Genomic DNA, 19,932 nt, shown 5'->3' on the forward strand with positions numbered 1-19,932 from the left:
AAGTTAATATTAGTTTTTCATGAAGGTTGAAAGAAAATTAGGAAATAGCAGAGTTTAACAGTATATTCAGTGCTTCGCGACCGTTCTGTGTGAAAGCTACAGCAAGAATACCGATGACATATTTTCTAAATTCAAAACAGAGTTTTTTCTACAGCATTAGCATTATTTTTGGTTTACAAAATGTATCAATATCCAACAAAGGTAAATAGCTCTACGGTATACAGCGCACGAACAACTTTGTCTGTGTGTGGTAACTAAAATATACTTTATATTAAAAGTACTCCGCGGACTTCTGGTTATGTGTGGCTTATGAGGGCAGCGTCAGTGACGATCTGAATACATGGTAGAAGTACGAACCCCATCCAATTGCAGCAAGGGGTATGAAGGGGTAATGTATTATTCTCAAAACTGTTTACCGTTGCACTGGATGATGTGTTTAATTTGATGGAGTGGAAAAGATTGCGCATAAACATCGATGGCGAATATGCCACGTAGTGTCCGATACTACATGCCGATATCCATAAATACATAATCTTTATCAAAGTTATTATATAGCCCAGTTTATTATAATTTTATACCGTGATAATATACTCTTTGCTGGTGATAAATGTCAGTTTTCTTTAGAAGTTCTTATTGCTCATTTTAATAAATAAAATATACATATAGTTAAACAGAAAATAATTCACTTTTGTATTGTTAGTTCTTTCGCGTATATTATTCGATTAATAAAAACCTATTGTGTGGAGTTTGCAATGCGATATCGATAAACTTATTGAAATTTACAGATAATTAACACTTGAGGCGACGAGACAAAACTAATGTTATTTTTCGAAATGGATGGTTCAATCTTGTTACATGGTCTAAGATCCGAAGCTAAATCGAACTGGACCGAGCTGATAATAGAATGAAACTCATTTTATAATGAAATTAGTACATTGGGTAATACATTAAAAATGGGTTTGCTAAAAAAATCCTGGACAGGATAATTTTAATTATTTTTTGAAAAATTAAAATTTAATTGAAAATTAAATTTTGCAACATCAAGATAATAAGAAAATTCTATTGTGAGTGAATGTTAAAAACATACAGAATGTGCAGGCTTTGGGTTGCCTATTATTTACGTGGACGAACTACTGGGTTGTCAGGTATAAACAGGTATTTCGCTGGCAACTACTTTCACTCATGATGATAATAGATAAAATTTTATATCAGTAGAAGCGCTGTTTTATTGTGAACACGTTGATATAGGGTTGTCTGCAAAATGAAAATTAATTTTTCAAAAAATAATTAAAATTATCCTGTCCAGGATTTTTTTAGCATACCCATTTTTAATGTATTACCCAATGTACTAATTTCGTTATAAAATGAGTTTCATTCTATTATCAGCTCGGTCCAGTTCGATTTAGCTTCGGATCTTCTACTAACAGGTATCATTCAATTAAGTTTCGATTGCAAAAGTTAGGAAGGTAGGTCTCTCTCATTTAACATAATATTTTTCAAGTAGATACAAGCTCCCCCACAGAATATAAATTTGATATTCCCATAGTTTATAAATGTAAGTAACATAGTAGATAAGCCCAACTTCACTCTCGGGCGATGCAATAAGTAACCAATATACACAAATTTCAACAAATACAAAAAATGGGTTGCGATTCTACTAAAATGAGATTGGCAGTTGTGGTTGGTACAGAAATAAAAAAAAGTATTATATCTTTGTGGCTTTATTGATCTTTTGAGCTTTTATTTAAGCTTCAACTTGAGCCTGCAATCTCTTGACAAAAGATTCTTTCTTCTGCCTGATCCTATTCTTTCTTTCAGCCAGAGTTAGCTTGCGCTTGTTCCAGCGTTTCTGTTTGGCTGGGTCCTTCTTGCTTTCCTTCTTTTTGTGGGATGGGTCAGCACGGATTGCCTCATGTGCTTTCTTGTATAATGTTTCGATCTAGAAAAAAATAAGAAATGCTATAATATAAAAATTATTTAACTAGCCTTTATAACATATAATTATAACAAATAAACAAGTAAGACTCATAGATTTGATCACCAGTGCATAATTTGTCTAAAGTTATCCAATATGGGTGTTGTTACATATATGTTAAACTAGTTAAATATTTTGAAAAGAAAAACCCTATTGCTTAAAAATAAGTTACTAAAATGGAAAGTAATGTAGCTTATGTCACGTCCACAATCAGTTAAACTATTTGGGCTTTATGGAAAGCCAAAGAATGAAATACACATTTTATGTACATGCATATGCATGAAAGAATTACCCCCTATATTCAGATATTTTATAAATCCTTAAAAGAATGTTGCATCAAAAATATTTATTTGAAGAATTTATCTAAAAATACTAGATCTCAATGCTGCAATTTTGTCCAACTTCGACACTGCAATGATTTTTGTTACCTTCGCAGTAATTTGTTTGGACGTGATACAATATTTTTAATAGTTTGATATACTTACATCATCAGCGTTTACACCCAATTTGATATATTTGCCAAACTGTCTCTTGTAGGAGTCTTCATCTTCTTGTTCTAAACTACGCATATATTCTGCGACGTGCAAGCCAAATATGTGTGCCCTGTAGAATAAACAAATTTTAAGATAAAATCTTAGCATGGAACTGTAAATGCCAATTTGACACTTGTTTTATTATTATTTTGTTTTGTAAGCAAGGGCGGTTTAATAAAGTCCACATGGCAACTATATTGGACAACCAAAATCCCATGTTGTAATTATTGTAGCTCCTGTTTGGCTGTTCGGATAACATATATTGCATATTAACCAAAGGATGAATGGAGCAATCATTTAATAAAATCTGTTCATAACAAATATGTTACCTATGTACATCTGCATTAAACTTTTTATCTTCAGCACTGTAACCGGGGAACCTCTTGATGGAATGTGGAACATTAAGGCCACCATCTACTGCACCCTTCATAGCTCCAAACACACGGGCACCTGTTGTTGTCCTTGCAAGACCAACGTCCAAGTAACACCTAAAATTATATCACACAAATAATTATTTGACAATATTATTAATATGACAAAGATTTTTTTATATAAAGTATAATCAGCCTATTACAATGCAACATACAAGAAAAGACTTTCTGTCCGCCCGTAATAAATCATCATCAAATTTAATACTAATCATCAAACTCAGTCATGTAGAACATCAAGAACCTACAATACTACACTACCTATAATACTATCTTACAACTAAGTTATACTAAAAAATAACATATTGCAGTAAAATCTTAAGACAAATTTAATATAATTACCTAAATGCACCTGGACCATTGTCAACTGGCTCAACATTATACTCATCACCAGTGACTTCAACAGCACCAGTGTAAAGTGAGTCCAATCCCAGTCGCTGAAGCAATCTTCTGGCCAGCAGAAGACCAGTGCAATATGCGGCTGCATAGTTAGTCAAACCGACCTACACAGAAAATAAACTTTAGTGATTTTTATACAAGACATGTATGTTAAAGTGTGGTATTTATTAACTCAGTAGTGAACACATAGCAACACGGTTTTTGCAATTGTACCCTGCTTCAGACCGCCCGTTCATAATCATCATTGAATAAAAAGAAAATTGATTTGGTAAGGTTTATCTTAATAATTTGCTTACCTTGATACCGTAGTTGGGGAGTTCGTGAGAGTAAGCCGCACACACGATGTGGTCACCCTCAATACGAGAGTACGCAACCTGGCAAGTCACATCCTTGTTGGACAGACGCACGATCAAACGGTACTTGGGAGTGTTATACTTATTTTTGTCCTGGAATTATAGTTAAAAATTAATTGTAAGCATGTTTAAAGAATTAATAATGTAATATTGTGTGAGGTTAGTTTCGTACCTGAACGACTAAGCGTTTTCTGGCATAGTAGTCGGTCTTTCCTTCACGACGCCTCTTGAATTTAACTTGGTACCTCTTAAAGTATTGTTTGTTCTTCACTACCTTCACGAAACCCTGAAATATGTATATAATCTAAGTTAAACATGTTCACAGAAGATGTATAATTTCATCTTGTGTACTAGAGTCAGAGACACTTTATAATCATGATTGTTGAGTCTGAACACAAACCGATCGATGCGAAGGCATAGAACATGCCAGACACATCTAAAGTTTACATCCTCGGCAACATCAGATGACGCGCATGTGTCAAAATTTCATCATAAGTTATAAAAATCGCTGGTAAATAAAAACTTCTAAATACTGATGATTTATATTAGAGCAAGAGTAGAAAATATTCAGAATATAATTCATGGTAAAGTGATAAATGTAAAGTAAAAGTCATATATAGAGAATAACAACATATTGCATGTTGAGTTTAATCCAGATTTTCTCACCACATCACTTAGTGAAAGTAACACTACATTATATCAACAAATGAAACACATTTATGAAAACATGCTTATTGAAATATTTATAACTAAACTCACCATTTTTATTTAATTATAAGAACCGGTACACTTCGGTTACGCACCGTAAAGCTGTACGTAACCGGAAAAAGAGACTAATTTTTTAATAGTTTTCTCTGTGTTGCAAGTAATAACTTACAGTAAATCAACATGTTTTGAATACAGATTAAAAATCGTGTTTATAATTGTAAAACCTTAGTTTAAATATATAATGTCACAAATATATATAAATGACGAATATTTCATTTCAAATCAATAATATTGGTCGTTCTTAAAAATATTTTATTTAACATAATAATCCTTATAATTATTGACGTCATTATGGCAACATAGTACTTTTTCACAAATAAGATACGCTCTTTTTCTTTTCTTTGTCTATGGTTCGTTATGGCTTCCTCCTATTCATATCCTGAATTATTTTTGGCGGGTTTTATATTTACCTTGCCCTTTTTATACGAAAAGAGCAATGTTTTTCGATATTACTTAAAATTTTTCCTGTATTATGTTTATGTTTTTATTACTTGTACAATTTTACTGCCCGTAGTGTTATTATATCCGCGCGATGTTACAAACCTAATGTAAGTTATTGATTATTTTTTGTGATATAAATGAAACCTGAATCTTGTATTCTAATATTTGAAAAATATGTGAACAGTGTTGCTTCTCGCTTTTGCCGCTACGCATCTTACATCGTCGGTATAGAATGGGAGTTACGAGGTTTAGAAAATTGGGATAATGAGGAGTGCTTCATTGTGATATCGAACCACCAGAGTTCGCTAGACATCCTAGGTAAACACTAGCAAAATATTTAAATATTAATCTTAATTAAATTATTTACTCGTGTCTTGTTTAATTTAAAGGTATGTTCGAAATGTGGCCGCGCATGAAACGATGCACAGTTGTCGCTAAACGACCCTTGATGTATGCGGGTGCTTTTGGTTTTGGGGCCTGGCTATCTGGTTTAGTATTTATTGATCGTTTGAAAACTGATACAGCCCGTCAACTTATGAAGAAAGCTACTGAAAGAGTCGTACGGGAAAAGGTATGGTCCGAAAACACGTGCGAATTTTTATTTAAATAAACCTTTTGATACAAATATTTTTTTTTTACAGACTAAACTTTGGATATTTCCTGAAGGAGCTCGATTTAACAAGGGATGTATACAACCATTCAAGAAGGGTGCATTTTATTTAGCAATTGATGCCCAAATTCCTATAATGCCTGTTGTGTTTAGTCAATATTATTTCCTTGATAGTCAGTCAAAAACATTTGAACCAGGTGAGGTATCTACAACACTTTAAAATTATATCAAAATATGTTATTTTCTTATAACATGTTTATGTATATCGTATGCTATTTTTTTCCAGTAAAATTAAAATTTTGTTGATTTCAGGAAAAGTTATAATAACAACACTACCTCCAATTCCTACCAAGGGAATGACTAGAAATGACTTAGAGGCACTGTCTGATATGGCACGTCAACAAATGATAGAGGTTTTCAACGATAGCTCTAAAGACCTTGCCAGACAGATAAAAGTTGCAGTTTAGAACTACATTTTTCATTAGTAAAGTGGTTGATTTATGTGCACTGTGAAGTATATTTAATCCACACTATAACTACAGGATGCCAAAGATTTATTGTTAGTGCTTAGTTAAAACAGTATTTTGAACAATTTTTGAGCTTATTTTAATCTAGTCAAATTTAGTTTTAATTTACCATGTAACATACTCAATTTATGCCATGCCTCTAGCTACTAGTAAAATGTATTATGTTATTGTATAAAATCTAACTCAATAACTCTAATAAGATGTAAAGTTGTATTATTTTGTAGTGTATAAGAACTGTAATACTCATTTACATTAAGGTGTAATAAATAAAACAATGCATATGAATGAAGGAAATATCAAATATTTATTTGGCTAAGCCATTGATTTTTTCATATAGAACATTTACACTTTGGGCTGTGTTTTAAGAATACAATGTGTCTTATATTGTGCGGTTGTGAGTTTCAATATTTGAGATACTCTCAAAGCTTAACTCTGGTTAAACTCACTGGTAACATAATATGATAATACACAGATATTTCTATTGAATTTTAATTCTTTTTAAATATAAAATACAATATCTACATTTAAATACAATTTTAGGTAATTTTATTTAAGAATCAACCCTAGACTTGGCTTCCCCAGTTTATTGTTTTTTTTAATTAGAGGCTATGACTATTTATTTACATTTGTTTTATAAAATAAACCCTTAATTGTAGTTTATCAGTATTGAATAAAGATACAAATGTTACTCGTATCATTATTTTTTAAATATAATTCATGTCTCACTCATTCCAACTGTCCCCCCAGCCTTCATTTTCATCTACACTTTCATCAGGTACAAAGTTTAATTTACTGACAAAGTCTTTATTTTTATCAGTTTCAACAACCTTTACAACCTCTTGTTTTTCTATCACAGGCATCATATCAGCAAAAAAATCGAATTCATCTGCAGTTTTTTTGGAATAGTCAATTTTTTGATTTTTAATGTCTAATTCTGAAATATCAACAATATTCTTTTTTGCTTCTATTGCAGCTTTCTGCAGTAGAAGCGTTCGAGTAGCAGGCTTATCTTTGCTAACTGTGTCACTGATATTTATAATACTATTCATCATGTATTCACTTTCACTTGCAATGATATTATTTTCATTATGTTCAATGCTATCGGCTCTTCCTAGTTTGATTGGTTCCAGGTAACGATTGCTGCTATCCCAGTCATCCCAATCTTCCTCCTCAATTACAATTTCCTCCCTTTCATTAGTGTACAGCTGAATAGGTGTATTTTCATTTTCTACACTTTCACCTCCTACCGGCGAAGGCCTTTCATTCAGTGATATTTGTTGGTCATATGCAGACGAATTTAGGTCTGATGTTTCTTCAGAGCAATGAAAATCGCCGAGAGCTTTATTTGACAAATAAAACTGTTCATTCAAATTTTTATTAGAAACGGCTGTGTTTGTCACTGAATTAGGTCGCCCATCTGTAAAAAGTTTTGACCTTTTTCCACCAACTACTGTATCAGCACCTAGGATAGGTACTAATTCACTCAAACATATCAATGTCGACGCCACTAAGCTGTCATCAGTGTCCTTTATTCCAAGCAGTAACTAAAACAAAAATATTCCTACATGAAAATGTGTACCATGAGCACCGAATTATTTATAAGAATTTTATTCACTTTGTCATTTGATACAAGAAGTAGGCAAGTAAAAAAACAAAGTGTAGTGTAAAATCAAACTTATCAAATCAATTTTACACACCTCTGGAAGAATATGTTGAGAAAGTTCATCATGGGTAAACACATGAACAAATTTCGTAAAATGTGCTAAAAGCAGCATTCTTATTTGACTGTCTCTGACCCCAAATAATTGCAGTAACCTTGGCTTTACATGTTCCTTAAATACACCTAAACTGAAAAAACCAGGTTGCTCGCCATTGTGTGGTCTTTCTGAAATATCAATTACAAGGTTAAGATACCAAAAGCTTTATGAAATAATAATTTTAATAACAGTTCAATTAAAAATTCCCTCAAGCAACATTAACATAACATATATTATCACAGGATAATTACCATTTTTTGGTTTCAATATAAATGGTACTACATCTTTTCTTGCAGTCTGGTCTAGCAGTGTTAATCTTGATAAAAGTAACCCTCCCAACTGCTTAGCTACTGTTTCTTCATCATAACATTTAAGCATTTCTAAAATATTACTGAAGAACTGTGCCTTCTCATCTTCTCCTTTCAAAGGTAAAAAGTTAAGAAATTTATATATGGTTATAAATTCATGGTTGAAAAAATTATTTTGAAGAATTTCAGATAAATTAGGCCTTTTTGAAGGATCAGGATTTTGTAGCAAGTCTCTGCAATATTTCTTAAATTCTTTTAAATGCGGCACTTCATCTGCAAAGAAAAATTACAACTGAAAAAATGTATCTAATTGTTGTCAATTATATAAATGTTCCTAAAATTAAATATAGTTTTACCATCTTTTCTTCCCTTAAAAACATCATCTACTAGCACTGCAAAACCATATTGATCCACCTTAGATGTCAATTCATATGAATCTTCATTTGGATCCACAGCTTTATCATATCTGCATACAACAATAAATTAATTTATTTTTGATTATTGATTAAACAGAAATACACCCTTAAAAATATTTATATACAAAATCACTTATTAGCTGTATATCAAGTATTGTGCATAAATTTTGTTTTATACTTTTTACCATATTTTCACACTATTGTTGAATATGAAGATTCAAAAGGTATACTTATAGCATTGATATGATATGATGGTAAATTAATCTTATTTCTTAATAGAATATCTAATGATAAATGTTTATGGTATTCACCTGTGAATTCTGGAATGTTTCAAATAAGCAGGGTTCAATTCAGTAAATGGGCATAAATACTGTAAACCCCCAAGTTTCCACTGTCCATCACCAGACACATACACACATGATATGCTTACATTATTATGGGACATGCCAGCCTGGAACCAGGACATTTCTATTATCAAACATGAAATAATGTATTAGTTGGTATAGATTATGATATTACAGGATACACAGGACATCTTTACTATCTGGATTTTAGGTAGTATAGATAAAATTAACTCAGCTTATAAATAAATGTCCTGTGATGGTAAATCATGCTTACAATAAAATTATGTTCTACCCTTATCTAGTTAGTCTATGTAGCCATACATTTACATATAAATGCTGCATAATTATAAGTGTCTACATTGATTGTACAATCCTTTCAATGTCTAAATATCGACTGCCGAGCACAGGTGTTCTAGATAAATATTATAATGATTTCTTCCTTGCATATTTTATAACACATATAATACTAAGTTAAAGTTAACAATTTAGAATAGATATTACATATATTTTTATTCTTTACCTGTTCATGAAGAAATACTAAGGCTTGTAAGATATTATTTAGACCTATGCATATTTGCAGAGGTGTTTGAGTAGTAAGTACATGTCCCAGTGGTTGTACATATTCTGTCGCTAAATGAAACGTTGATCTTTGCTGCCATGCGGAGATATATCGAACGATGCACGGATGACGATATTTCAATAAATTCTGTAACAAAATTGTTGTTGTTAAAGTTCTCCAATATATGAGTAAACCATAATAAATAGGTGATATTTTCTTCCTACATTAGAAAATTTCTCTAAAGGTGTAGATAAAGCCCATAATGGGCCTAAAACGGCCTCTCCTTTGAACACGGACACGGAACCATCACTTTTAAGACTGAAATATCTGCAACTATCACTGATTGTGGCTTGATATTGAGACCAGAAATCGGTAGTATCTACAGGTTTTTCTTGTATTTCTAGTCCACGTAATTGGGATGACTCGTTCCCCATCATGGGAGTGCTACACTTCACTCTTTATTACAATTATTTTCCATGGGTTTATATAAAACGGATGAACAATTTTCTATTAACAAAATATAGCAATTTTTAACTCGTGTCAAACATTTGTCATTGTCAAAATTTCATGTCAAATTCGACATCGAGTATAAAAAAAGAACAATTAGAGATGTGGTCTATATAAAACTGGTTATCCGTGGATCTGTATAGAAGTAAAATATATTCATATCCGATATAATCCAAGCTAACTTTTTTGGTTCTGATTTCATATTCAACAGAAGGATATTTTTTCATTTATAAAATTAGCCGATTTAAATATATACGACAAATTTATAGACTAATCTATATATACAACGGAGGTACTGTGACAACAATTTTAGAAATATACATTAAAAATACTAAAAAAGTAAGATATTCAAAAGGCAATGGAATTTGGGATATGAACTCAATCTGTGCAATATACTACAGAGTATATTATTGAGATACAACTGAAACTTCGTATCTTGTGCCAGCACTACTATTTGTCAGAATTGCAATTTTGCAATTGTCAGATTTGTCAGCCAAATCGGGATTTCGTTTTGTCTTGGAATGCAATAGTTAAACATTCAGAAATATGGCTTCGGCTTTAATCAAAAAAGCGATATTTGCGAATCCGAAAGCTTTACGTAGCTCAATCGGGATATTTTGTAATGCTACTCGAAACCGTAAGTGCGGTGCTACTATAATAATTTAACCTGTAAATACGATATTATCGTTACGTCATTACATTACGTTTTCAGACTGGAATTATCAATACAAACCCGGTCCGTATCCACGAACCCCAGAAGAGCGTGCTGCGGCAGCAAAAAGATATGGAATGACTGTGGAGGAATACCAACCCTACCCGGAAGAAATGTGTTATGGCGATTATCCAAAACTGCCTGATATTGGTGGAGATTCCAAGGATCCCCACTATCCCTATGATTACCCTGATCTAAAACGGAATTTCAATGAGCCGGTAAGTTTTTTTTTATAATATAGGAGTAGCAGACGAGTATGCAGTCCACCTAATTGTAAATGGCTACTGCTGCCCATGGACATCTGTAAAGAACCCTAGATAGGATTAGACATTAGGTCACAGATGCGCCGCTACCCCTGAGGACTTAGCTGGAACACCTTGGGAAAGTATGTCTCTCTTACCACATCCTTCAATCCAGAACACAGCAGCGCTTAACACTGCAGCAGAAATAGGTGTGGCGGTGGTGCCGTACCACAAAGGTTTCTACCACAAGTGTTATGTTTCTACCAAAAGTGGTATTAATAACCCATAATGATTATTAAAATACTGTAATGATGAATAATGAAAATCAAATACTTTCGTTTCTATTTAAGTTAGTGTAACATTAATTAAACTCTTCCAATTTTGGTTTTAGATTCATGCCAGACAAGAGATTATTGGAGAAGACCGATATGATATTAGCATGAGACCCATAACCCCAGTCTGGAATCAATGGTTATGGTTCTTTGGTGTCATGGGTGGACTATATTCTCTTTACGCCTACTTGGAGAATTATAAGTTTGGCAGACCCGTCACTTATAAGCATTACCCTAAAGATGGGCCACATTACTCATTCTCACCTAAGTAATCTACAGTTACTGGGTTAAACCTCTGTACAAAAAACAACAAAAGTAGAATTTTCAAAGTATGCCAACATTTATTATTTATCAGAGGAAAAGTATGTAATTAGTTTGATTGTTTTCAGTTTACAATAAAGAGTAATATACAGAAAGATTTTGTATTTCATTTATTATTCTTTACATTACAAGGTTCGTTAGGATGTCTGCTAAAACTGCAACATATGCAGGAACGGGTGTACATTCTGGATAACTTCTAAAAGTAGGTAGGTAGGTAATAACCTAGTAACAAAAAATGTTTAAATGATGGAAATCATTGTTCAAAAACATAGATTCCTATAATTGATAACTGTTTTTTTTTTAACTTGATAACTGAATTTGGTTAGTTTTAGGGTTTCCTTATATAATACGAAAACATTCATGTATTCTACCTTAATAAACAGATAATTGTGCTAAATTTATTTATAACGCTATCCTTATACGAAAATACGTGCCTGCTCAATGGAAAGTAGCCGAAATCATTGTCATCCCAAAGCCTGGCAAAGACCCACAAAACGTCTCATCCTATCGTCCAATAAGCCTCCTGCCGGTTGCCTCAAAGATAATGGAAGTTCTTATCTTAAAACGTCTGACTCCAGAACTTACAAAATCCAAATTGATACCAAATCATCAATTTGGTTTTCGCGAAGCTCATGGGACTATTGAGCAAGTACATCGACTGGTTGAAAAGATAAACGATGCATTTGAAAACAGGAAATACTGTTCAGCAGCTTTCCTAGACATATCGCAGGCTTTCGATCGCGTGTGGCACGAGGGACTCCTGTACAAAATCCTAAAAGCTTTACCAATCAACTTCTTTCTTATCATCAAGTCCTACCTCCAACAAAGGCATTTCTATGTAAAGCAGGGAGAAGCCAGATCTAATCTTCGAGAAATCACGGCGGGCGTCCCTCAAGGCAGCGTAATGGGTCCTATCCTATACCTAATATACACTTTTGACTTACCAACCACAGATGGGGTCCTCTTGGGGACATTCGCTGATGACACCGCCCTAATATCATCTCATGCCAGTCCTGTGGCTGCATCAGCTATGCTGCAAAGAAGTCTAGATGAGGTTTCGGCCTGGCTAAGGGACTGGAGAATAAAAGCCAACGAAACGAAATCGGTTCAAGTAACTTTTTCTCTCAGACATGCAACATGTCCCCCGGTTGTGTTCAATGGTATAACAATTCCCCAGTCGGACGACGCGCGCTACTTGGGAATTCACCTGGATAGACGCCTAACATGGAGGAAGCACATTTTTACCAAGAGAAAGGCTCTGAGTACACATCTGCGCAAGCTTTATTGGCTCCTTACACAATCAAAGCTGTCTCTAAGCAACAAACTACTCCTTTACAGGGCCATATTAAAACCAATATGGTCATATGGATCCGAACTGTGGGGTACTGCAGCAAACACACATTTGAACATATTACAACGTTTCCAATCAAAAATGCTTCGCATGGTGACTAGTGCCCCATGGTACATCACGAACTCCCAACTACACAGAGACCTAAAAATAACAACTGTAAAGGAGGATGTTACAACTAAACTCAAATCATACTCTCAACGTATAAAGAGACACCCCAATGTGCTTGCCAGTGAGCTAATGAAGTCCACACACACCTTTAAGCGCATCAAAAGGAGAGCTCCCCAGGACCTTCTCCCTTCTTAGAAATTGCCTACAAGGATTCACTTATAAATGGGTGCGCCACTGGGCGTAAACCATGCATGCCTACTAGTAACCACATAACCTCCAGCTAAATGCCTTGAGAGGCAGATTGCAGGATACAAGGAGATAAAAAAAAAAAAAAAATTACAATCCTATATTTTACTTATAAATACTAGTAAAGTATTCATCTTCTAAATCATAAAGGTCGGCTGCTATGTCATCTCGCAATGACATTAATTTCTGATCACATTCTTGTTGCTTTGTCCTGAACAACTTGGAGTTTTGAGTGATGGCCTCATTAACAGATGGAAAATCATTCAATATCAAATACTGCTTGATGTCTGATACTAACTTCATTAGTGATTCACCAGCTCTCACTGAAATATAATCATAGGTTATTATTTTTAAGTAAATCAATATTTAGATAGACATAATGTAAAAAAATAACAAGCACTAAAACACATAACAAAATGAATTCTTTTATGTGTGCTTCCATAGCACCCATAACAAAATTTGTCATTGATAAAACTTCAATTATTTTCTAGAACGAAATTTGACAATGTCTATCAAATGTTAATCTTTGATAGGCAAAACATTTAATTATTAATGATAGGCCATATCTGAAAAACAGGATTTAGATGTAAAACTTCAAGATGAATGTTTAAATGGTAACACACCTATATTTGCCGCTCGTACTTGCATTTCAAAAGTGTCTTGTTCTATTTGTGTCATTCTGTTTAATTGGGACTCATTTTCGCCCTTAGCCAGCTTTATGATTTCTGCAAAAGATTTAAAATTCACAATACATTCTAAGTAGAGTACATTGTAGCTTATAATTCCAGAAGCCTAATTTTCAAGAGACATTATATGTCCAGACAAATTTATCTTTGATCACTTTATTGGTTAGGAGCAAGGTTCTTTATTAGTTAAAAAATATTTTACATAATAATAGCAGGACAATATTTTTCATAACATGTTATGTGTTAAGTTAAAATTATCACTTAATACAAACATGGGCATGGTACATGGTAGTAGAGAAGAAAAAATGGACATTTTAATACTCTCGAGAGAGTAAGCAAAAGTACATCTTTATTTACATCGTAAAGCAATTCTAACTGTACGAAGATCAGTTATTACATAAAGGCAGTGGCGGATTTAAAAAAAAGTAAGGTCTAGGCTGAACAGTTTTTGCCACCCCTGCTTCTACAATTGTCATGTCAAGTGGCGAATTAAAAAAAATTTAAGGTCTAGGCTGGACAGTTTTTGCCGCCCCTGCTTCTACAATTGTCATGTCTTACTAGAGGTGAGGCGTATATACTGGTTCAGGGACTAGGTAGTTTCCCGGACTAGGTGGTATATTGGACTAAGTAGTTTATCGGATTAGGTAGCTTGCGCTCCTGTTTTTTTTTGCCTGCCACATTGGGTTCAGAATATGTTTCCCGTTGTTTTTTGGTTGTCGCGCCGGCTTATGATACGGTTCCCGTTTATTTTTTTTTTTTGCTCGTCACACCAGTTTGTGACACGTTTAAGGCATGAACGAACTAGCTTCCTAATTAGCAAAAAAAAACATTCGGTCTAGGCTAACTAACTAGGCTCAAGCTTACTCAGCCTGCTGGTAAATCCGCCACTGCATAAAGGTTGTTCAATCAAAGCTCTCTTAATTAGAATCAAAGCATTTCCATCCAATATGTTATAATAGTGGCATTTGACAATTAAGGAGCCTCTTTAAGATTTGGCAGAAACAAACTAGGAAGAAATGTCAACTGTATTCCAACAATGAATTTTGAGTAGGTGGATTTGAACTTGAAATTCTATGAGTTTTATGATTCTTTTCATAAAGATTGAAGTATATATATACCTACCTATGTACCTACATACATTTGCATCAAGAAAATAAAAAAAACTTACCTTCAAAATTCTCCAGCATACTTTTGACGTCTTCTTTAAGTCTTGTAGTGTAAGATTTGAGCAAGGCTTCCTTATTTTGAGGTAAACTTCTATGCATTTTCCTTCCTGGCTTTCACGGAGCTGGTGATGTAGTTTTATATTTGTAACTGTTCAACTGAAATCAGTTGATATTTAGAAAGGCACAATATGCACTTCCAGGTGTGTTTATTACTATGTAACATGTATTTAAAATAAATATTAAAAAATACCTCTGAAGTCTGAATCCTTGTTATTAAAATATTACAGTTAAATTGTCAAAAGTCTTAGTGTCAGCTGTCAATCAATACTGTCAATATACTTAATGTCACAATTGCCACGGAGTAAAATAATATAGATTACCACTCATCTAAACAAAGAAAATAGATCCCTAATGATTTTATTTTGGTTTTTACTATATTAACTCTTTGATACTGCTTAATTCTAAAAATAATGTTATGAAATGTCTACTTTTGTGCACCATTTAATATTCGCGCATAATCCGCTAAATAACTCGCCGAACAATGCCGAGTAAGTTTGATTCTTGCTGAATAACCTACATTCTGCGGAGCAGACGAGCGTTAAAACGAGTAACCGGAGTTATTTACGTATGTGTTCTTCGTTAAGAGTATAGGTGTTCTGTGTATTCGTTCCTCCGATTACTTACTACCCGTCGTTACGTATAGTTCGCGTAAAACTGCTAGTCCGCTCTGAATATAGAAATGTATCGCGTCGCCATAGTAAATTGTATGACTACAGCTGTTCGCAGCAACTTCAGAGCATACTAGCACTAGCAGTTTGGCGCGGACTATACTTATAAGAATTTTCAATATAAATATTATACCTCTATAGGTCATAAATGTTGTAATATATGCATTTTTTTATTGAGATCATTTTTTTAAGATAGCAGTTTTATTGAATTGGCGTTAAACTTTACCAAGGAAATTGGTAAATCACTATTAGTGAAGTGACTGTTTGTTGTAGTTTGTACTAATGTTCCCATGGTTGGGTATAACAGAGAGTAAATTGTTTGCCGTCCTATAGATATTTACTGAGTTCTATTTAGAGTTTGGGTTTTACGAATGATGCAAAAAAATAGGTCGTAAATTTTATTTTAATGTAACATTTAAAATTTGGTCGTTCCTGTGAATCTCGAGAATTCCTTAAGCCTAAGAGCGTTGATATTGATGAACCCAGTACTATCTTCTGGAGAGAATCCACCAGCCACATCCATAGATACCAGATCCTTGTTGTATAAGCTTGTAGTGCTGTTTCTTGCTAGGATAGTAACTAAAAATTAAATAACATATTGAATCTAGAGCATCCACATTTCCACAAACATAATAATTACGGAAATATACGCAGACTGCATATGTCAACTTTAATAAAACTTAGTGAAAACCATACATACCATTTCCTTTAAAAACTTTGACGGTTACTGTTCCCGTAACCGTTTCTTGCGACATTTCTAAGCATTTCCTCGTATAAAATGCTTCGGGTGAGAACCAAAATCCGTTGTAGGCGAAATCAGACATTTTATCCTGTAAATACCTCTTCAGCCTATAAATAAAAATAGAAAGTTTTAATATAATTGAAAGTCGAAGTCTTATACTACCATGCAAACAAAAAACAGAGATATTATAGACACCTTTAATTGTAGGTACGTCTTTTTATTTGCACTTAAGGATGATCGAGCGTATGATCTGCTTAGACCAACCGTTTAGTTGTACAGAAGATTAATGGAAAATATTTTATTTTTTTACCTCAGCACTTCCTTATCAAGAGCATAAACTTCAAGATCAAGATGAGCCAGATGTAGAATAGTGCCTGCCGGCGTCTCGTATAAGCCTCTGGACTGAAAATAAAGAATTAGTACATCTCAATATTTATTATAGATTCATTAGGAAGTTGCCATCGATTTAAGGTTTATGGAATTTGTATATAGATTGAAGATAATTTATATTAACGATTTTCGTCGTTTAATGACACTAACTTTTTTAAAACTGCACTAAATTCTGGTTAGCAATGTGTAGTTATATAATCAGAGTACCTATCCGTATTGTGCTGCAGTGCACGTTCCTATCTGTTTCTAATTTAAGCTATTCTTATTTTTTATCATTATGTATTCTAAAACTTTTCCATTACTTTACCTTCAATCCTAAGAATCGATTTTCAACAATATCAATGCGGCCGATACCGTGTTGACCGCCGATTTTATTCAATGTTTCCACCAAAGTAAGTGGATCTGTTAGAGTTAGAGCTTTAGGTTTGCCACTGGGAATTTGCACCGAAACAGGTAGACCTGGAAATTTATTTTAGAATTTTCAGTTTTATTTGTGTAAATTATTATTGGCCGCAGCTATGTATATATTTATTTATTTATGTAACTCCAGATAGGACAGGTATTTGGAACTGATGGGACGATAGTTTGGTCAAATCCTTGCTTTACCAAATTATGGTAACTTTAAGACAGAACGGCACTAGAGCAAGTGTAGCGCTGTCATATTTCGTAGCCCGCAGAGTTCTACCGTTAATAGTAATCAGAATCATTATCATACCTTTTTCAAACGTTATATCAATAGTGCTGGGATATTCGTCTGTATTCTGAATATCGCGCGTCATTTTAAAAATTCCATTTGGTGGAACTGCGCCAGGGTCTTCGAGAACTCCGGATTCGTAACTGTAGTACAAAGATCATATACTTATTTATGTAATTACATACAAAAATATAGTACACATCCTTTTTTTATGGTGAAAGATTCATACCTGATATGCATAATGTTTTCATCAGTAGACCAAGGAGCTTTTGGTGTTGCAGAAACGGGAATATGTTCCTTTTTAGCAAACTCGAGCAAATCCATGCGTCCTTGGAATCTGTTGAAGAATTCGGGGAGACGCCATGGTGCAATTATCTGAAATATATGAACAGTGTTATACAATGATCATAATATTAGAGTGATTATGCCGGTACACGTAGAGTAGAACTTAAGAATTAAATATTAGACCGACAAAGATAACAAAAAATATGAAAATTAAACCAAAACCTTCCAACTACTATTTTACTTTAACTTGATTAGTGCTCGCCAAAGATGCTTTGTCTTTATCATAAGGTAAAATTTTACCTACCTTACCCTCAGGCCACAAGGAATATACGCTTAATTCAAATCTGACTTGATCATTTCCTTTACCAGTGGCTCCATGCGAAATATACCTGAAATACATACCTATATAAAAATCGTAGACATAATTAAAACAGGAAATTCAAAAGTTTTTTTGCATAATCTTTACTTTAGCCTTAATTTATTTCCACAATAAAGGTAGATATGACATACGTGGCTCCTAATTTCTTGGCGGCATTAACGATCCCAACCGAGATACAGGGTCTTGCCAACGAGGTGCCCAAGTAGTAACGGCTCTCATACACCAAGCCCATTTGGATGGCAGGAAACATATAGTTGGTTACAAACTCGTTGCGAAGATCTTCCACGATAACCTATCGCACATTGTTTGTATGGTCATTAACATTATTAAAATTAATAAAATATTTGCGATGTAGTACTTGCTGGGTAATAATTTTAATTAACTTAAACATCGAATATTTATTCAGAGGAACTACAATACAATTATTTAAAAAACAATTAAAATAATAATAATTTAATAATATTGATTGCGGCGGCGGTAGTACATTTAAATGAGAGTTAAAAAAATATAATATTATAAGTAGTAGGTATACTTACATCTTTAGCTCCGATGGCCTTTGCTTTTAGCTTAGCTTTTTCAAAATCTTCGTCTTGACCGACATTTGCCATGTAGCAGACGACATCGTAATTCTTTTGGATCAACCTGATATGTTAAATGTTTCATTTGTTTTCGTAATAATTAAGTCGTAACTTTTTATTTAAAAAAATATTATCAGTCCTTTAAGTATAAATATAATAACGGCCACATGATATATGAAAATTATGTGGCCCAACCTTAATTTAATATAAATAAAAGGGGGACTTCCTTTTAAAATATAGCATTCTTTAAATATAAGTGATTTTCAAAAGACATTAAATGCGGTCTTATTGCTATAAATCACACTTACCATTTGAGAATACAACTCGTGTCCAAACCTCCAGAATAAGCCAAAATGATAAGTTCTTTAGCCATGGTGTTGAAAACCTGATGTTTGGTTTACGCCAATAATTATAGTGACAATAGTCACGATCAGTTCGAGAATTTATTAGTAAAGTAGATAACCCTAAGGTCATCATGTAAAATAGGTATATAAAGAATTCTGATTATAACTGAACTTCTACTCTGTTTTCATTTGTTATCTAAAATATTATATATCGGGTGTTTAATTACGAATTAATATTGTGAGAAACATAGTACATAATTGAAATAACTTTAAATAACGTTCATAACTATTTTAATACACTTCATTTTTGTAAAATTGTCCAAAGATTTTAATATTTGTAATCAATTTATTATCGTTACTGTGTTATATTAATATAAGTGACTAGTGTGTACTATGTACATATTAAGTTGCTGTGATTAGCCGATAGTTTTAACTAAAACATCTACTTTAACTTTATATCAGGTGGATAACTATGATCAGGTTTCATCCATCCGTGTTGAGAATCCATGCTGTTACTACAGTATAGTTGAATTTTATTCAGTGCAATTTTAAGCATTGTTTTTATTACGTACTAATCGAGTTTTTCCGAGGACCTTGGCTTATTGATTTGTACGTAAAAACTATAAATAATTCTAAAGTAAATAGTTTAACGGATGTATCTTCTTTAAGTAGGAAATAAATGTATCAACCTATGGAAATAGTA

At 33.2% G+C, this 19,932-nt stretch overlaps 6 protein-coding genes across 6 annotated transcripts; 2 read left to right on the forward strand and 4 right to left on the reverse strand.

The window, feature by feature from the left end:
- Window positions 1-1,705: 1,705 nt before the first annotated feature.
- On the reverse strand, window positions 1,706-4,596 carry RpL5 (ribosomal protein L5). Its single transcript, XM_073079007.1, has 7 exons — window positions 4,448-4,596; window positions 3,861-3,974; window positions 3,632-3,781; window positions 3,279-3,439; window positions 2,838-2,996; window positions 2,461-2,578; window positions 1,706-1,939 (listed from the first exon to the last, which is right to left on the reverse strand). Exons 1-7 carry the CDS (start codon window positions 4,448-4,450, stop codon window positions 1,745-1,747), a joined length of 900 nt encoding a protein of 299 aa, XP_072935108.1. The 5' UTR covers window positions 4,451-4,596; the 3' UTR covers window positions 1,706-1,744.
- A 189-nt stretch (window positions 4,597-4,785) lies between these two features.
- Window positions 4,786-6,728, forward strand: Agpat1 (1-Acylglycerol-3-phosphate O-acyltransferase 1). Its single transcript, XM_073079008.1, has 5 exons — window positions 4,786-5,004; window positions 5,082-5,215; window positions 5,287-5,468; window positions 5,539-5,704; window positions 5,820-6,728. Exons 1-5 carry the CDS (start codon window positions 4,814-4,816, stop codon window positions 5,972-5,974), a joined length of 828 nt encoding a protein of 275 aa, XP_072935109.1. The 5' UTR covers window positions 4,786-4,813; the 3' UTR covers window positions 5,975-6,728.
- Window positions 6,316-9,988, reverse strand: LOC140746880 (protein-associating with the carboxyl-terminal domain of ezrin). Its single transcript, XM_073079006.1, has 7 exons — window positions 9,643-9,988; window positions 9,380-9,565; window positions 8,827-8,966; window positions 8,456-8,565; window positions 8,043-8,372; window positions 7,732-7,919; window positions 6,316-7,578 (listed from the first exon to the last, which is right to left on the reverse strand). The coding sequence occupies exons 1-7, from the start codon at window positions 9,853-9,855 to the stop codon at window positions 6,757-6,759; spliced, it is 1,989 nt and encodes a 662-aa protein (XP_072935107.1). The 5' UTR covers window positions 9,856-9,988; the 3' UTR covers window positions 6,316-6,756.
- Window positions 9,989-10,386: 398 nt separating this feature from the next.
- ND-ASHI (NADH:ubiquinone oxidoreductase subunit ASHI) lies at window positions 10,387-11,629 on the forward strand. Its single transcript, XM_073079009.1, has 3 exons — window positions 10,387-10,562; window positions 10,638-10,855; window positions 11,271-11,629. Exons 1-3 carry the CDS (start codon window positions 10,472-10,474, stop codon window positions 11,481-11,483), a joined length of 522 nt encoding a protein of 173 aa, XP_072935110.1. The 5' UTR covers window positions 10,387-10,471; the 3' UTR covers window positions 11,484-11,629.
- A 1,700-nt stretch (window positions 11,630-13,329) lies between these two features.
- Window positions 13,330-15,334, reverse strand: MED22 (Mediator complex subunit 22). Its single transcript, XM_073079011.1, has 3 exons — window positions 15,092-15,334; window positions 13,861-13,962; window positions 13,330-13,560 (listed from the first exon to the last, which is right to left on the reverse strand). Exons 1-3 carry the CDS (start codon window positions 15,186-15,188, stop codon window positions 13,343-13,345), a joined length of 417 nt encoding a protein of 138 aa, XP_072935112.1. The 5' UTR covers window positions 15,189-15,334; the 3' UTR covers window positions 13,330-13,342.
- An 890-nt stretch (window positions 15,335-16,224) lies between these two features.
- Window positions 16,225-19,333, reverse strand: Ass (argininosuccinate synthase). The gene is made up of 10 exons (XM_073079010.1): window positions 19,194-19,333; window positions 18,844-18,949; window positions 18,439-18,599; window positions 18,233-18,317; window positions 17,873-18,018; window positions 17,665-17,786; window positions 17,257-17,408; window positions 16,870-16,961; window positions 16,518-16,666; window positions 16,225-16,396 (listed from the first exon to the last, which is right to left on the reverse strand). Exons 1-10 carry the CDS (start codon window positions 19,256-19,258, stop codon window positions 16,233-16,235), a joined length of 1,242 nt encoding a protein of 413 aa, XP_072935111.1. The 5' UTR covers window positions 19,259-19,333; the 3' UTR covers window positions 16,225-16,232.
- Between the last annotated feature and the right edge of the window lie 599 nt (window positions 19,334-19,932).

This window comes from Epargyreus clarus, unplaced genomic scaffold (genome assembly GCF_041222505.1).
Source record: "Epargyreus clarus isolate Ecla_fem2 unplaced genomic scaffold, WU_Ecla_fem_2.2 ptg000014l, whole genome shotgun sequence".
Classification (NCBI taxonomy): Eukaryota; Metazoa; Arthropoda; class Insecta; order Lepidoptera; family Hesperiidae; genus Epargyreus; species Epargyreus clarus.

Coding starts and splice junctions, on each gene's coding strand:
- RpL5 (XM_073079007.1), bottom strand. Junction 3,782..3,860: donor GAAAACGCTTAGTCGTTCAG/GTACGAAACTAA, acceptor CTATAATTCCAG/GACAAAAATAAGTATAACAC. Junction 2,997..3,278: donor AATGGTCCAGGTGCATTTAG/GTAATTATATTA, acceptor ATATAATTTTAG/GTGTTACTTGGACGTTGGTC.
- Agpat1 (XM_073079008.1), top strand. CDS start 4,814: ATGGCTTCCTCCTATTCATATCCTGAATTATTTTTGGCGGGTTTTATA. Junction 5,005..5,081: donor CGCGATGTTACAAACCTAAT/GTAAGTTATTGA, acceptor ATATGTGAACAG/TGTTGCTTCTCGCTTTTGCC. Junction 5,469..5,538: donor AAAGAGTCGTACGGGAAAAG/GTATGGTCCGAA, acceptor TTTTTTTTACAG/ACTAAACTTTGGATATTTCC.
- LOC140746880 (XM_073079006.1), bottom strand. CDS start 9,855: ATGATGGGGAACGAGTCATCCCAATTACGTGGACTAGAAATACAAGAA. Junction 8,967..9,379: donor TAGTATTTCTTCATGAACAG/GTAAAGAATAAA, acceptor TCCTGGTTCCAG/GCTGGCATGTCCCATAATAA. Junction 8,373..8,455: donor TTTTAAGGGAAGAAAAGATG/GTAAAACTATAT, acceptor TTTTCTTTGCAG/ATGAAGTGCCGCATTTAAAA.
- ND-ASHI (XM_073079009.1), top strand. CDS start 10,472: ATGGCTTCGGCTTTAATCAAAAAAGCGATATTTGCGAATCCGAAAGCT. Junction 10,563..10,637: donor TTGTAATGCTACTCGAAACC/GTAAGTGCGGTG, acceptor TTACGTTTTCAG/ACTGGAATTATCAATACAAA. Junction 10,856..11,270: donor AACGGAATTTCAATGAGCCG/GTAAGTTTTTTT, acceptor TTTTGGTTTTAG/ATTCATGCCAGACAAGAGAT.
- MED22 (XM_073079011.1), bottom strand. CDS start 15,188: ATGCATAGAAGTTTACCTCAAAATAAGGAAGCCTTGCTCAAATCTTAC. Junction 13,963..15,091: donor TATGCTGGAGAATTTTGAAG/GTAAGTTTTTTT, acceptor AATCTTTTGCAG/AAATCATAAAGCTGGCTAAG. Junction 13,561..13,860: donor AGTACGAGCGGCAAATATAG/GTGTGTTACCAT, acceptor ATTATATTTCAG/TGAGAGCTGGTGAATCACTA.
- Ass (XM_073079010.1), bottom strand. CDS start 19,258: ATGGCTAAAGAACTTATCATTTTGGCTTATTCTGGAGGTTTGGACACG. Junction 18,318..18,438: donor GCCAAGAAATTAGGAGCCAC/GTATGTCATATC, acceptor TATGTATTTCAG/GTATATTTCGCATGGAGCCA. Junction 16,962..17,256: donor ATCGATTCTTAGGATTGAAG/GTAAAGTAATGG, acceptor CTTTATTTTCAG/TCCAGAGGCTTATACGAGAC.